Source organism: Pseudopipra pipra, chromosome 5 (genome assembly GCF_036250125.1).
Source record: "Pseudopipra pipra isolate bDixPip1 chromosome 5, bDixPip1.hap1, whole genome shotgun sequence".
In the NCBI taxonomy this organism is placed as follows: domain Eukaryota; kingdom Metazoa; phylum Chordata; class Aves; order Passeriformes; family Pipridae; genus Pseudopipra; species Pseudopipra pipra.
Genome location: NC_087553.1, coordinates 41,087,772 through 41,105,854, shown reverse-complemented (window position 1 = coordinate 41,105,854; position 18,083 = coordinate 41,087,772). Strand labels below are relative to the sequence as shown.

Here is an 18,083-nt window from a genome sequence, read left to right as displayed (position 1 = left end):
CCTTATCTCAACCCCTGAACCCTACATTATATTTTGTCTCCTCTGACCAGTTGCAGAGGGGAGTGAGAGAATGGCTTTGGTGGGTACCTGGCATCCAGTCAGGGTCAACCCACTATACCTACAACAATAAAGAACCTCTGTTAGTTGTAATGGGCTGCTCTATTCCAAAAGGGACAGTCAAAGTCCAGTTTCACAGCAGAAGGGTTTTATAACTTCTTGTGAAATATAGTGATTATTGGGATTGATGAGTTTTACGTTCAGCCAGGAATAAATTGTGATCAGCTATACAATCCCAAGGTTAGACATCTCTGTGGTTGTCATCTCTTGATATGACCTTTAATAAGTATATGGCTTTCCTCTCTCTTTCCAAGGGTTTTCCTCTCTCTTTCCAAGGGTTTTCCCTAGTTTCTCTCTCCTCACATGTCCTCTACAGCATTCTCCATCTTGTAACTGAAAGAGGAGAACAAATTTTTCAAGGAGAATAAATTTTTCAACAGACATCACCAACTTTGATTAAAATGAATGAAATGTACAGTATTGCCTTTAATGCATTTTCTCCCTCTTTTGTGGTAAAAGAAATGAAATTAAATTGTTCTCTATTCTAATCCTTTTCAGTATTGTAAAACACTAGCACGTAGGAGACCTGTAAAGAAAATGTTTAAATAAATCGTCAGCAAATCAAACTTGGTGACCTTTGTTCATTTTCTACAAGAGACAAATTTATTTTGGGTTTATCTGTGTATTGATGGCAAAAAGGCACAAAAAAGAGTTAACAATGTTTCAGCTGGTATATCTTGTCCTGTTTGCTCTATCTGTTTTGCTAGAAGAACAGTTTAGGAGCACTGGTTAATATCATGTTCTGTTCTGCTCACTGGACCAAAGGCCTTATTATAGAAAGAATAGGAGTAGTACACACACGGTAACAAATTACGTAAACTAGACGTTTGAATAAGATATAGAAGGCCCAAAGCTAGGATTTTGCAAGCTTGAATTCAGGTCATGCAACAAAGAAAATTGAAGAGGTCAAATTGAGGAAGATATCTGTGGCGACCACCAGAGGGATGAAGGCTCGAGGAGAAGACCCCCACAGTGGAAGATTGTGCATGCCTGGAAAGACTTGCCCAGAGACTAGCCTACTTATTAATATGTATGTTAAATGATGTAACCATGTATCTAAAGTGTATAAAATGACTTACTTTTGCACTTTCAGGTGGAACAAGTTTGTCCAGTGTGAGCTGGCTTGTTCCCAATGTTGAATAAACAAATACTTTGCTGCTTAAAGATACAAAAGTCTCCAAGCAGTTAATCATTCTGAGGTTTTTCAGCATCAGTATGGAACATGTTTACATGAATGACATATATGAAGTCATTCCAAAAAATCTATTTTGGTGAGAAGGAGGAATGGCAAGAAAGAAATCTTACTTCTTTCAGTACTAAGTATGAGAAAGCAAATTCAGGAATTTCCAATAGCAATGGAGATGAAAAGACATATAGCTCTGTAGCTGCCTCACAGACCATTTGATAAACCTCCAGCAGGTTAAACAAACACACAGGGAAGCCTGTAAATGATACAGCAACTGCAGCCTCTCATCCGACATGAAAATCAGCAAATGACTTTGCAGATATAATAAACACCTCAAGTGCAGAAAAGCTTACTAGCCTGTAATCTGCATTTCACAGGTCAAAACGCTTGCTTCTGCTAGGAAATCACCCAAGATCATTACCATAACAACTGTGACTGCAGAGGTTGCTGCTAATGGATTTCTAAATGCTTAAAGTCTCTTCAGTGGCATTCTGTGCTGATTTTTAAAAGTACACAGTAAAAGTAAGTGTCTATGAGATAAATGCAAATTGAGGAAAAAAGTGCTTTTGTAGACACATACTTAAATTTCCTAACTCAGCTTTTACTGACATATATTTTATTTTCACATTTTACTTTTGCAATGAATTCATTTTTCTCACAATGCAAACTATGAAAAAGGTCGGGGATGATTTTAACATGTTTCCTCGGGCAAATCACGCTCTTAATCTGGAAAACCAGTTAGCCAGTGAAGCCTAATATTTTGGTGGAGGATGAAGCATTAGCTAAAACAGCACTGCATACATGACATCAGAGTGCTTACGAAATCTGAGGGAAGGAGGTTTGACTTTTGATGAGGATGGAAAAGGCGACTGAGGTCTGCACAAGTCAGGCAACACTGCTTGAGAAGGTGCCTGCCCTGTAGTGTATGATGCAAAGGGGGTTGCTGACACTAGGAGCACTCTGCCAAAAAATAATGGGAGTGTTTAAATCTTCTGCTGTTCTACTCAACACAGGAGTCTGAAGAAATTGGACCAAGTTAACTGCAAGCATGAGAACACTATTTTTGAACACCTACTGTCTTGCCAATGCCATATTAATCACAGAGGAAAATAAAACTGGTTCTGGAGGAGTGTTTGCACACAGGTAAACATCTACCCACTGGGGATGGATCAACCATTGTCACATCTGTCAGTCACTTAAATCTGGCTCAAGTGTTAAGAGCTGAGCTACAGGAATAACCTGGGAGCTGTCTTCCTTCCTAAGCAGTGTCATTTAATGGAACTTATATCTCAGGATTACTTCAGAAGTCTAGTTTCTTTTTTAATCAGTGTGGACTTTTTTTTAAACCATTCTATTTCTCTGTATTACTTTCTATATTTCTTCCTTATTTCTGAGTTTGTTTTGTAAAAGAAAAACAATTCACTCCATCTATTCCAGTGTTATGCGATGCAGTACAGAGCTCTTCCTTATTTAAATTGTGGCACAGCACACACAATATTAAATTCAGCTAATACAATTTTATATTGGCAACTCAAGGACATCAAAACTGGATCACATGTTTTGTCTCTAACTGTAATCCAGACTGGTTTCTGGAATTATATTTATTTTATATAAATATAAACTTCAATATTTTCTTATTTCTTCACAACCTTTGCTTGTTTTCTGATAGTAATATATTTTTATTTTCAGGATTAAACAGACATTTCTAGATGCTACAAACCCCCCAAAATCATAGTGAAGAAAGTAGAAGGGTCTTTAAAATTCTTCAGCTTCCAGCTAACCCACATTTGAGTTCATTAGTTGTGGACAGTAGACAAACCCCTCAGGACAGCCACATTTGGTGTAGCCTGAGTCAGAATATGAACATTTGCTGCACAGCAGGCTGTGGGTCAGGGAGGGGGAAAAAAGGTGTACCTCTGTATTTTTGTAAACAGAGCACGGCACCTGTATATGTTCAGAGCCAAGGATCAAAAGAAAACTGCCCTACTGCTTCCTAATGACATATGCATTGTGTATTTAAACATTTCTGAGCCAGAAAATCCCAGGCTGTTAATTACTGGTTTTATTACAATAATTTAGTATTTCATAACTTCTCCTAGGAATATTTTGTGTCCTAAGCAATTACTGAGGACACTATATCATACAGTAATTACTATTTTAGTATCAGCTCTGTAAATATTATCTTTGCAAAGCACTTTAAACTTCTTTGATTTGCTCCCTTCTAGCTCAGTAGTTCAAAATTCAGCCTACCCTAAAATTTGTTTATGTTTGTTTAACATTTTATTTTTGCATTAAAATCCTGTTACCAAACTCCCCCCAAACAAGGCTGCAAAACTGCTACTAATAGCAATCTCAGAGCTTGAATCACTGTAGAGGATGAGCTCAGGGCTGTACATTCACGCTGTTTTCCATTGAGTTTCATGGCTAGCCCTGTTTTTGAGATCAAACACTGAGCTGAAATTGGAAACCTGTATTATAGCCTGCTTCAAAGAATCTGGTAGTATGGAAAGAAAGTGCAGTATTTACACATGTACAAAGGAACTGAAAAATCTAGTCATTTTAATTTCAGACTTCAAAGTCTTGACAATTTTCCTTCAGAGTACAGTGACCTATTTTAACAACTGACCGGTTAGTACATCCCTGCAGCTGCATATAAAACTTGCAAATGACAAATAATAATAATAATAATAATAATAATAATAAACCAGTTAGAGAGAAAAAGAGGCTCCTCGTGGTGGAGAAAATGTCAAAAGAATGATTTATAACATCTGGGTTTGGTCTTTCCTGCTTGTCTCTGTAAGAGTGGGCATGCACTTCCACCATAAATCCAGACAATTTGCCCGTTCAGCAGATCAGTTATCAATGTGGAGCAGAATGTGGCTGAAATGAAACTTGGGAAAGCTCCTGTGGGTCCCAGAGGCAGGCACAGCTGGAGCACAAGGGTTATGTGGGAGGAGAAACATAACATGATGAGGACAAGACTTCAAGGGCCTTTTGCTAGGTGTATTGAGCAGGGCAGAAGGCAGGCAGCTGTGTTATTCTTCTGTCTCAGAGAAAAGGAAACTTCCTCAGTTTAAGGAAATATTTCCACAACATCTCTTTGTTATTTGGTGCCAAAAATTTACTTAGGAAAGAGACAGCTACACAACTGCAATCCTCCTAGCTAAACCAAATCTCTGAATTCGCAGATGATTCAAATAACTCTCCTATTATATAGTTCACATAAATAGTTCTGAGCCCTTGACTACTTCAGGCAACAAGACTTTACATGTCTAGAAGTCTGCTGTAGTGCAGATGTTTAAGTCAGTAGATGCCAGAAGTAAAAAGTATGGATTTTTAAAATAGCTTAATTTAATATTAACTAGATTAGGCACAAATTCATTTCTTGTGAAAAATAATTTACTTTTGACCCATTTGCAAATTTAACTGAAACTTACTAATTAATTCAACCAATAAAAATCAAACATTGAGAAGCTGAAACATTTAATCTTAAAAAATTGTGGTGTTTTTTACTATTTTTTTTAATAACAGTAACTTTTAAGACTCAATAAAAAACATGTCCAGAATTGGACTAAAAACAAAATTATACTTCTGTTGCAGATTTTATGAAATATTTTGCTTAGTCTGAAATTCATGGTGAGTTATTTTTGCTTCACAAAGGAATTATTTTTATTCTTGAGTGAGGTCATTTCTTTCCCCTCTATCCCCCTAAACAAACAGATGAATGAAGAGAACAACTTGCAGAGCATTAGTGTTGTCTGATTTATCCATGTTGTTAAAACAGATAAGAGGGCATTGGATTTTAGCTTGGAAAGCATGGGAGTAGCTATTCAGCCTGTCCATATTCAGGATAGCACTGAGATCATGCTTATCTTAAAGCAAATGTTAAGGTCTCCTTGACTTCAAAGTGCCTCTTGAACACTGCCATCAGCTCTTGACATTGTATCAGTGCCATAGAAACATTTGATGTCCTTTTTAAAGCTGCTGCAGGAAAAAGTAATCCCAAGAGCAACATCTTTGACTCAAGTGCTATTTTCCTAATGCATGCCCTTGGCTGGGCACTGCTTGGACCCTTGGCAAACCAGGCAACCTCAGTCCAGGAAATCAGTGGGAACTACAGCCATCTACATCTAAAGTGAGTATCAAATACTTTATTTTTAAATAACAGACTTTCTAATTGCATCTGTAATTCTGAGGGAAGGGTCTTACCCATGAATTCTGAAACACATTGTTTTCATTTATGGGCCTTAACACTAGTCCTGCAGTGATAAGTTTCTTGAATGGGGCACAATAACGTCCCCCTTGGTTTCTGTAAGGGCAGAGTAGTAGTAAGGTTTCATTATATACTGGTCAACAGTCTAAATTTAAATGTTTGGAGGAGAAAACCTGTTTCTGACTTTGCAGGCTGCTTGTCATGATGGCATTACCTTAAGGCTCACTTTTAAGTTAAGAAATTCTGACTGTGAAGCTAAGTAATGTTTCAAACAATCATATATATAACTAACTAAAGACCTACATATATGCAAAATTAAGTCCAAGTTTCAAACTCCATTATATTAATGCATATAATTTGAATTAAATATAATTTCAGCAATTCTATAAATCCCTTTGAAAGGATCTGTTGCTTGTTGATTTTGCACCATGTGAAGACATGGTAAATATGACATGTAGTCTCATCACACAAATAATCCATTCTGTATTTCGAATAAGCAAGTTCTGCTCCAGGGAGATGCTTAATCCATTCCTTCCTTCTGGGGATGAAAGGAATTAAACTCAGTGCACTGATCTCACAGTATGTGCTCATTTGACTTTAAGTATAAAATTACTATTTCAACATTTTTTTCCTGTAAAATAAACTGAGCCTGAGCTCCATGAGCTCCATGAGCCTGAGCTATATTACTTCTCTGTGCACTCAGTCATTGCTCATCAATACTGCGCTTTCAACACGGTTTCACATGGAAAGATAAAAACCACCTCTTGGGGTTTACAGTTGGTATAGCAGTTTCAGGTCTCACAGCAACAAAAGCTTCACTTTTTGATAGCTGGCCAAAAGCATGGAGCAGTGGAGTCCTTTAAAGTGAATTCAAATGTCACGAGAAGGAACTTTAACCAGACACAGGGAGATGCCATGATCCCATACCAAGCTGGAAGATTTACATCACACATCCTGTATATATATTTTCACTAGTGTTTTTTCCACAGATTGTTCAAACCTGTGCAAGCTCTGCATAAAATCAATTACCTCGCTAAAATCCAGAAGTTTTCTCTTGGTTGATTCAACAGGCAGAGCATTTCCTGGAAATGGGACATCTGCTGTCCACATCTAAGGAATGACAGAGCATCAAGTGGAATAGACAGCTATACTGTCAAAGATACTACCATGCTTCAAGCTTAAAAAAACAGCAGTTCAGGAACGTGATGTTTTATCAGGCATACCATCTGGGCAGAATAGAAATGAATACTTTCCATACAGGGTAAGCTCTCCATGGAAGGATTACTGACAGTAACTCCAGCTGACATGTTTCCATCCAGGTCCAGAAGAATTTATTAGGTTCATTGCATCATACCTTTCAATTCAAAAGCTATTTGGAGCTGACCTACATACTGTCAGAACTGTGATCCTGCTCCCAAGCAAAAGCAACTGTACTACTTCTGGCCTCATACTAGTTAATACAACTAGTACACCTCCTATTGCCAAACCGAGCTGGCCAGCTGGGATGCTTCTGCATCTGTGTCAAGACTAATCCATAATGTGAATAAAATGTCTGCAGACAAGCAAGAATAGAAGCTATTTACAAGGTGGTATCTTACACATAAAATGTAGAGTCAAATTTTCTCAGCATCCAAGTGATATAAATTTTTACAGGTTATTTTCAGAAACTTCAGTCAACTCCTAAATCTTCAAGTTAATTCTCAAAATACTACTTAGTTTTGCAAAGCCATTTATGTATTCAAACCCACAACATCCACTGTGTTACAATGAGAATTTGTTAGGACATGAAAAAGTTTTAATTTTTATTTCTTTAAATATCCAACCAGCTCAAGCTCATTTATCCTTTGGAGCTTCTAAGGTCTAGAGATGCAACAAGGCATTCAGATAAATGTCAACACCATATTAAAAGCTGAAGAACATACATAAGCTTACATAGTTTTTTTCAGAACACCTGAAATACAGTAAAGCACATCTCAGCATTATCTCTGAATAAACTCTGACTAATAGTAAAAATTCATCTGCAATGCTCTCAGAAACTCCAGAATATACCACAATATTGTAAAAAAAGCAAAATAAATGGTCATTAGCCATGAAGACTACTCAACACCTAAAATTCCTAATCTTACCAAATGCTCTAAAGAAAAATTGTACTGGTTCAGTTTTCATCAGACCTTCTTTTTAAAGAACAGTAGTGAAAATCATCAGTAGTTCTCAAAATGTCATGTGAAACCACAAACTTCTGTCTGTACTCACATATTAGCATATATGTTTTCCAAATACAGTAACTACACCACAAAGAATAATTACTAAGTTTACAGTAAAAAAAAAAAAAATCAAAAGATTGAACACTTCCAACGTCATAAATATTATTGACCTATGAGCTAAAGCATTACTCAAAAAGGTACAAGGTTCTAATTCACTCTGAAGAACAATGAATATTGATTTGTATTGACTTGGATTAGAAAAAAACTTGGTCGATGATGTATAATTAAATATTTTCTCATAACAATAACTGGACACTGGAGGCTGTAGTCACGTCATTTCACAGTGGTTATGATATGCATGATTCTACTATAAAATAACAATCTTTAATTCACTAGGATGTTTTCAACAATGAACAAAAATGTTCATTATAACCAACAGTCAATCAGCCAGCTTGGTCTCTCTCACACATAGAAACATGCAGACAAAGCATTCACAAAACATACTTTGGCTGTTCACAATAGCTATTGGGATGAGATCTGAGCCGAGCAGTGATAAAGGTCTGAGCTCCTTCCCCTATTTACAGACACCCTGTAAGTTGTGTGTCTTTGTTCAACAATAAGGCCAAGGAGCGCAGGTAGTGTTAACATTAGTCATTAAGTCATGACCTTACAGTTTCTGATTTCTATTGCAATGCATCTTCCCTTCAAGTCAGAGGTTACTGTGCTTGAGATGAGACTGGCAACATCAGTAATTCCACCTGTGTGCAACCCTTCTCAGTGTTCGTTTGTTTTCATTAAAAGTTCGCAAAATATTACTTGAATTGAAAATCCCTTTAGATTTCTGCACAATATGCATATAAAGCTTGTTTTCCATGGGCATATTTTGCAGACTTGTTTGAAGTAAATAAAAGAGACAGAGGTTCAAAGATCACTTATTTTAACCATTTATCTAATGGTCCAGCTTTGTGCGATGTGACAACACAAAAGACAAGGATGGGCATAGGTGTGGCAGAAAATTTCATGAAGATGAGAACCCTGGCAGAGTGTTGCCCTGTTAGATTTCTGAGCCTGGCCAATCAGTAGTAGAAAATATGGGCCAATCTCCCTACACAATCGAAACCAGATATCAAAGAACAGATTTCATAGGGTCTGAAAATACATGGGTCTCTGATGAAAAGGTTGTTGTGCTCAATGTCTCAAATCTGCTGCAAAAGACAGAGATACAGGGATGTTCTTCACAGCAAAAGCTTGAGGTAACCTAATTGTGGGAACATCTTACAGCTCCTATGGAACCTTCTTTATAAAGTTGCTTGGTAGCAACTGTAATTCATTTGCTTTTTATAACTAATTGAATTTTGATTAGTATCACCTTGTTGTTCAAAACAAGTTAGATGTTATAAAAAGCAAAGCAAGTCTTACCTGGAATACTCTGTCTCCTCACAGACAGTGCTCCATCAGGTGCCTTTGCCTGGTTTGCAGATTTTGTGTAAGGACTCTCATCTAAACAGAAACAAGCAACATTTCCAGTTACTGTTAAATATAATGTTAAAAACAACATAATTTTTACCCAAATACTGTGTGAACTAGCAATGCAGATCACAAGAGCTGCTGTGAGCAGGATGGGTATTTTTGAATGCTGACTCAATGCTCAGTGCCATGTTTAGACTCAATGACAAAGGCTCTGAATAGGAGAGCTGAAAAAGATGTGCTAAAACTCAAATTGGAGATAATACATATTGATGATAGGCCTGATGTACATAGGCCTTTTCAGTTATAACATAATGATAGAAATTTCCCTTTTCTCATGTTAAGAAGGTTCACATGCCAAGGACTTGAGTGAGAGAGGTACTATCGCTGTTCAGGAGTGAAAGGCTTCCAGAAGCTTTTGAATATTCTGGCTGTAAAGATGCACTCCTTTTCCTCTGGGATCTGTTAGTGGGTGGTTCCTTTTCTGTTGTAATGATTGATTGGGGAAAACATCAGAAAGCTGTTGCCAAATAGGCCAGGCACATTTGTGCCTAAAGATCACCACTGTAACTGTGTCTAAATAGGAAGCTATGTGGAACACCTACTGATCAACTTCAGTGCATAAAAGACCACTAACGGTGGAATAAGCAGATGAGTCATCAATTAGAGACAGCATCAGGCAGAAAGTGAGTCACTTCTTCATCCCTCTTAAGAGCAGGATGACCACAGGGAAAAAAATTAACTATATCATAGCTTTGAAAAGAACAAGCTATAAGTGCAAGACAGAAATGTGAATAAAAGAGAAGAAATAGTATTATGCATTTTATTATTTCAATCAAACAAAAGTAATCAGAAGAAATTAGGCTTCTGTCTTGCTTTCCCTTTAATTGAGTGCTCAAAGACTTTAAAGTGTTATCAAATCCTTCTGTTGGCATATTTTCCTTCAGCTTGCAAAGGACCGATGCGTTTACAGCATGTGCAAAAATACATGCTTAAATACTGATCAACGAGCAGAGGAATCAAAGACTACATTATCTAATATAGCATCCTCAGATCAAGTAGAATCATATAAACTTTCTGGAGAATCAGTTTTTCTTTTCAGATGACACTCTTGACATTATGATCCTTCTTTGCCAATTGCGCTCTTTACATCTTGCAAGGTCTCAAACTCCTTCAGAAACTTGCATCAAAGACAGCAGTCCATTTTTATACCAGTGAGATAAGGGTTTGGTCAGCATAATTTAATTTACATCCAGGTCTCAAAGAAGTGACTGGAAGAGCTGGTTAGCTTTTAAACCCAGAACTCTTGTAATGAACTCTGCTACTGTTAGGCAGATGCAACAATAAAAAAGCTTAAATAAATAACCAAAAACCCTCCAGGCCCCTAAAAAACCAAACCAAAACAAAAACCACACACACATACACACACACACACAAAAACCCCCAAACCAAACCAAAACAGGTTTGTAGTCATAAACCTTGGCAAAAATGCAGCAAGTAGTGAGGAACATATATTGATAAAATACCTCAACAGCCAATATAATTGTTCTTTCTACAGTAAAATGAACTCCCATTGCTTTAGGATACAGTGTTACAAGAGGAAAGGTAACAGGTTTGACTATACTGCAAGCTAGTACAAACTCCAAGAAAATAAGGCTGCCAGCTGCAGGAAATCTAGAGAAGCACTGGAAAAATATCAACACAGATCCAGGTACACAATTAAAGAAGAAGGTATGTAAAGCCCTAGCCTTCCATTTGAAGAAAGTGGAAAAGCTAATATCATTGCATATGCAGAATACACATCCCCTCATTAAAGAAAAAAAAATACAATAAGAATGAACTAAGGCTTCTGAAGGAAGTACCATTATTTTCTTTCTTTCACAGAAGAGGCACCACTGAACTCAAACTCAAGACAACACTCAAGACAAAGAAATTGAGCTCATCAATAACATGTGGTTTATATGTTCCATCCATTACTATTTAGTTGCAGGTGCTGACTGTGATAGCAGATAGTGTGAGACACATTTTTCTATTAAAAAGTGGGCAGGAAACATAATACAATTTCTCAAGAATCGATTCATAGTGATGACTTCTGGGCCCTATTTGAATATATGCCCTATCTATGAAACGTATGTCAATTTACAGAACAAAATAGTCCTATCCTAGTCAGACTTTTTACATACAAATTATTTTCATCACATTGGAGAGATGGGAAAAAAGGAAAGAAGAGAAAAGGAAAGAAGAATTTTCACTGCTACATCTTTTTCATTGAAGCTTTGTCACTGAGCAAATGAGTACATCAGCTCCACTCTCATGCTGAAAGATGATTTTCCCAATATTACACTGAACTGGGAGTACCCGCGGTTATCTTGAGTTCAGAACACAGCACAAGCCTGCAAGTCTTTCTGCTCAACAACAACCAATGAGGGGAGAGGAGTGCACATTCAAATACTTACTAGGGAGCCTGAGCAAAAATTCTAGTGTTTTCTACACAACAACTGGCAGATATGAAAGTCAACTGAGACTGCATAGGTGAGTAAACTAGTATTTTAATTGAAGCCTATTAACATCAAAAATTCATCAGATGCTTATATGGGTTAGGTACCGTGGGCATGTAATTGTGTTACCGTTCTTAATCTGTCCACAAATTTTCATAGCAAAACAACAGGCCCAAAAAGTTGCTTCATAAACTTCTGAACCCCTGTTAGTCTAAAATGTGTCCAGTTATTATTGGGAAAGAACAATGAGCCATTGTATCATCGGTGGCCTGGAAAGGGGTTCCCAGAACTGCAAGGAATTTTCTTCCAATGCCCATTTAACAGTAAAACCACACTGCAACATAACTAGAAGTCAGTGTAAAGGATTCCTAGAAGCAAAGAAAACAAATATAACCAACTGGAGAAAGAATGCTTATTGAGCCTTACTGAGATGCTTAATTGAGACAGGAAAGTAATATAAAGACCAGACAGATACAAAAACAGACACAGTAACTAAAAACCGTGATAACCCTGGAATGTCATGATGTCATTCATAGTGCCCAAAAAAGGAGTCTGTTTGTACACATTAACAAAGCTGTGTGGCCACACGAATTTATTATCAAATCATTATTTCTTGATGCCCTCATCCACTCTGTAGTTATCAGAGAGGGCTGTAAAACATACAAAAATGTCTCACAACAGCAGTGCCTAGGGGGGAATTCGTATGAGTGTTTTGTTATTACCAGCTTCCCCCTCTACAGCACTGACAGACTTGGAGATGAAACCCAGTTGAGCAAGCCAACACACTGAAAAAGGAAAGGAGCAAATGGGTATGAAGCATTCCCCCTGCAAACAGAAGATAATAACATCAGGCAAAATTGTGATGTATTTTAAGAAGCCACACATACAAAGCAGAGGGAGAAAGAGGCTAGCTTCAGAAGCATCAACCTCAGCTGGTTACATGCCTAGTACTAACATATCATCAGCACGGAGCAAGCCACAGCCCATAAAGAATTCACAGGCCAAACTGTGTCAACCTGGAGTACGAAAACACCTTCACCTGGAACACACAGCCACAAACCCTGCTGCTCGGAGCAGCTCTTGCCCACTTCTGAAGGAATCGCACCACAGGTGACCACATTCCCTACAGCAGGACTATCTTAGCTAAGCCCGTAAACTCATTCAGCTGCATTTCTTACATCACTGGCTTTCTTTTCCCCTTGTAATTTCCTCTGACTAAGAAATTAGACAACCCAGGGTAGACAATTTCTAGCAAGTCAGTAGGTCATATAAAGGTGACTGCTATGCCAGCAGGTCTCTTTATTCAGTGACTACAGGAAACCAAACCTCTTACCCTGTTAACTGGCAGGGGTCGTTCCCCACCCCCAAATTCATACTTTGCATGTTTCTTAAAGTTGTAAATGTGCAATAGTGAACCAGATGTACATTGTGTTAATTTACTTCTTCCTGGCAGAAAACAATGATCATTTAAGAGGTGACACCTTGCAGATTACTGAGATTCTCAACCAGCAAAGCAAAATGACCTTCCTGACTTCTCCTTTTACTTGTCCTCATGAAACAGCCCCAAACACCAGTAACAGTAGCTTGAACATCATCCTTTCAATGCCCTGCAAACAATTCTTCTCATTAAAGACTGCAAAGATAATAATCAAGGGGACAAGCAAGTACTGCTACTGCTTACAGCTATTACTGTAGGCTTATTGCCTTTAGCTATTGCTTCTGAGGTAGATAAACAGCTTTTTGCACTTCCCTGACTATTTTTAACCTGGTGGCATCTCTATACTGTAACTGAATGATTTATTCTTTGAGTTAGAAACCATGTTGTGACCCATTTATATCATTCTGCATTGCTCTTACTATGGGGCAACCCCCTGTCCAAAACTAAGGGGTCTATAGACTGCAAAAAACAAACAGTAATGTAACCCTATAAAGAATATACACTGGACAATGTGTACAAATACATATGAAGTGCTTGGTACTGTGTCAGCAAAATGACCATACGAAATATTTAGATCCTTACTGTATTCAGTTTAATATCCTTTGAAGGATACCAACTGGGGGCACATAACAGGGAATAAAAGGAAAGCCTAAAGATGCTTCCCCAACAGCCAAGTCTAGACACTGAACATTTCAGGCAGCTTATGGCCACTGAACCATTTCTATGTCTCTCTTGGGGGCTGTAAAAGCTATTGACATGAGGATGTTGTTTTCAGATGTGGTAAAGCCTGAGGGCACTCCCTCCTTCAGGTCTTAAGAACGAGTTCTTCTTCACTGCTGTTGCCACATGTCCATGCGATGGACTACTGAACCCAGTAAATGTGCAGCACCAGGTGGCCCCAGAAGATGACTAAGCACAGCTGCAATCCTGTTGGATAAGAAGGAGAAGCTTCTTCCCACTCCATTGGGAACAGCTGCTGAACAACTCAGAGGCTGCCACTTTGCCCTTCCTACATGGAGAGGAAATGTGAAGATGCTTCAATGTTGTACCTTTGCCTCCCACACAATTGCTCATCCTCAGCTCTGTATCACCACTTGTACCTGCTTCTTTGCTGCAAAACTTGCATTCCTCTGGGAACGCAGAAAATGACATGCCATCAAATTTGTAAGCAAGAAATTTCAAACACAGGGGAATTTTCTAATATTGAGGAGCTTGAAAGCAATATTAAATTTTTTCAACAGTAGATATGAAAGTATTAGCAGGGAGAACAGTTTCCATCTTTCAGTTTTTCATTCTCATTCTTCAACAGCTTTACTTAATGTTTCATGACAGGATAAGCTATTCTTTGGCCAAGGAAGAACTGAATTTAAACCATTTTAGAGTATAACCATGCAGGTCCTAAGCAGACTTCAGAACCCAAGGAAGTAAAATCTGAGGTGTTCCTCCAATGTTCCCCACTGTGAAGAATCTCCAACTAATATAATTCTCAAGACTCCATAAGGAAGCACCTTACATCTTCAGCTGGCTAACCTCCAGCTGTCTCAGTGCATGGGAAGAGTAAGGTCGACTCTATGTGTTGTTGCTTACACCATTTGGGATAGCATGTACCTCAGATAAGTAGAGAATCACATATCTGTACAGAGGTAGAGACTGACAACAAAACAAATTGTCAAGAGGATGATTACAACAGAGAGAACATCATCTCCAAGATTAGTTTCTCAAAAAAATAAAAGCACCAGAGTCACAGTTATTACTTGAGTTATTACTTCAGGCATTTGTAGATCTGTAATATTCCATTCACTGAAATTTGCTGCTGCTTAAATTTATGAAGAAGAATATTTTTCATTAAAAGCAACAGATTTTTATGAATCCTGCCAGTGCACCACAAAATATCATAGCTTCTCATACTTCCTATATCTGAAACTTATCCTGAATTTTATCTTAAATGGCATAAGGCTCAGCATTATCTAAAAGCATATTTTTTTGCACAGTATCATACTAGTGACAGTTGGTAAATTCTAAGCTACAGCATTATTGGTTATCTCCACTGCTTGCAGCCGGAGGCTTTCACAGATAAAAATAAACACTTATCACTGATGCCTGTGGTTTACAGAAGCTCTGAAGTTGATGAAGGCTTATGAAGAGTCTTGGTAGGACCATACCTGCAGCAACTTACTCTCTTCTAAACTCATACCTTTCTGTTAAAAATCTTCTATTCTGTAAGGAAGCTGAAATGGTTATTGGAGCAGGAACTTGAACTCCACTCTCACATTCACAGGGAGTACCCAAACTCCCAGCTACACAATCATTAAGTCTTGCTTGCTTGCTCTGATCAACGTTTAGGTAAGTCATACAAAGTAAAATGCATTAAAATTATCTCCTCTACAATCAATTCCAAGCTCTGCACTGTATCAAACAGAACAGGAGATTTCTATTCAAGATCACCTGTGCACTCCTGTGAGCAGTCCAGCCACTACAAAGTCACCAGGACCATGCTAGAAAAGTACTTCTGCATAAGCTCATCTTCTAAATTCCAGTTATTTGTTCTAGTAAAAATGCCTAAACATTTTCATTGAAGTGTTACAAATTCTGAAAAATATAATTTTCAGTTTGATCTACAGCAATGGGACGGAAAAAACACTGAGAAGGGAGTTGAAGTTTGGTTATGACACTGCCCCGCAGCTTTCATCTGAGAGGACTCCTGTTAAAACTGGTGGAAAAATCTTTCTCCCTGAACTTAAAGACTAAATAATTCTGCGTGAGAAATGACTAAATAACTCTGAATGTTTATGCAATATCCTGATCCGTGTGATCAATATTAGTCACAAACAGTAGATACCAACACAACTTAACTGAATCTGTAACAGTTGCAAACAAATTATAACAAGAATAATACTACCCAGACCTTTTTTTAAAAGCTTAAAAAGGTAAATGGAAGTTCTAAAACTGCCAAGTTTTACAAATGAAATTATTGAATACACTTGAATTGATAAATGACATTGGAATTTGCTGGGAAGGAGTGCATTGTGGGAATTTTACTTTGGCTGTTGATGAGAGATTTGGCAGAAATGCTTTTAGTCTGGCCTAACTTTTATCCTTAGTAACTGTTATTGACAACAGTAATGAAAAAAATATATCAGAGAATGTATTTTTCCAGGGAAAGGAGGATTTTTTTAAATGAGATTTGCTTTTAAATAATGCAAAAGTCTAGAGAAAAATTAACATCCTGAAACATTCATGGTTACTACAATGTCACCACAGCTGTGTCAGTGTGTAACAGACTATAAATTGTTGAAAAAAAGATACAAAATTGTCCTAGGCTTTTTCACCAGATGTATAATGTACACATTATGAACATATATGCTTTATGAAACAACAAAATGTCAACAATTTGCTCTGCCCATATGCTAACCCCTTCAGATGTGTTATGAGAGCTCCAGTCATGAAAGCAAGCATTAATTTCTCCTACTGGTGCAGAGGAATAACAATTTTTTGAGTCTGTTTAGAGCTACGGCTTCAATACTGCCAATGAGACTTCATTTTTGAAATGGCAGTGCTGCTCTTCGAAGTAGTGCTTAGAAATATCTAAAATTTCCTAAGCTCTGCATGTAAAGTAGTCATTAATGAACTAGGTTCCAAGTAGGACAAATATGAATGTATTTAATCTTAATCCTTTCTTATCAAACTCCATGCTCAGTGCTCTCCAGCAGTCTTTATTAAGAAAACAGAGAGTTTCAAATGCTTCCATAAGTAACATTTGTTGGGGTATGTGACATGGAAAAATTATGAGAAGGAAGAGTTAGAATAGCTCCTCTGGTAATTTGCTTTCCTACATTTAACAGACGTGTCCTCTGGTTTTCTTAGAAACTTAATTTTAACAGTTATAGCACCAATGAATAACTGTGTTGTCTCTCTAAAGTGAAAATTTATTCAATTTTATTATACTTTATGTAAATTTAATTCTCTTTTTTCCAAATTATATGGTTACTTATTACAGCAGCAGCTCAGTTTCAATCTAGAAGCAAGGCAAGTGGGGTACTGTAATTATGCATCTGTGAATCCATTTCCTATTGATATTTACAATACCTCAGCAAGCTTGACTGTTTGAAAAATGATCTGAATGTCCTCCAAGTTTGCTTGTCCAAAGTTAATTTCCTAACCCTGCACTCAGGCACCTGAATGGAAATGCCTGGTTTCCTAAATGGTTAAGTATGTTGATCTCCTCCCAAAGCTGCTTTGCTCATGAAAATGCAGAACTTTCCAAGACCATTTAAAACATGCAAGATCTGCAGAAAGCTCAAAAACATGTATCAAGAGAAATTAGCATATGGTGAAATTCACTTCAGTGGATTATCTAATTTAGAAGTAATCCTATTTAAATAATACCCCAGGCACAAACTACTTCAAATCTGATAAATATGTCTTTTTGTTTATACAGCATCAAGCATTAAGCATGAATTCCATAAACCAGAATTGTCACTGAATTGTTACATAATTTTAGAATTCAAAGTGAGTTTCACTCTGTCTTGAGCTTCTGTTTACTGTTTATGGAAATAATATAGGCATCACATAAGTGAAATGTGTGAGGCTTAACCAGAGCAGGTAGAAACTGAAGAAGCAGGGAGAGTGAAGAAGCTTGATGAAAATGGGAATGTAAACTATTTTCTTCTCTGAGACAGTTGGGGGTTGTTCTGTACCTACATATTCTGCAGAAAACCTTATTCTAGAAGGTGGGGCTATAAGGCTTTTCATTTAAAAGGAAATTCCTAAGTGATACAGATATCATTGACAGGAAATATTTCCAGATATTCCAAGCCACACTTTTTGTTCTGAACACCCTGGTCCACAGGAAAGTTTTGTTGTCCTTCTTGTATGTGTCTTTAGGAACACCATACTGCTCTGAGGTACTGCTGCATGCTGACATAGGATGAAAGTGCCATATATAAGCTTTTTTGGGAAA

The 18,083-nt window shown here is 37.4% G+C and overlaps 1 protein-coding gene across 11 annotated transcripts in view; it reads right to left on the bottom strand.

The window, feature by feature from the left end:
* The window catches only part of GRIP1 (glutamate receptor interacting protein 1), a 314,452-nt gene that overhangs the window by 97,661 nt on the left and 198,708 nt on the right, over positions 1–18,083 (bottom strand). For all 11 annotated transcript variants that reach the window (XM_064655739.1, XM_064655744.1, XM_064655745.1 and 8 more), the window contains exon 2: positions 9,140–9,220. In XM_064655739.1, coding sequence (XP_064511809.1) covers positions 9,140–9,220 — 81 coding nt within the window. The remainder of the gene's footprint in view (positions 1–9,139; positions 9,221–18,083) is intronic.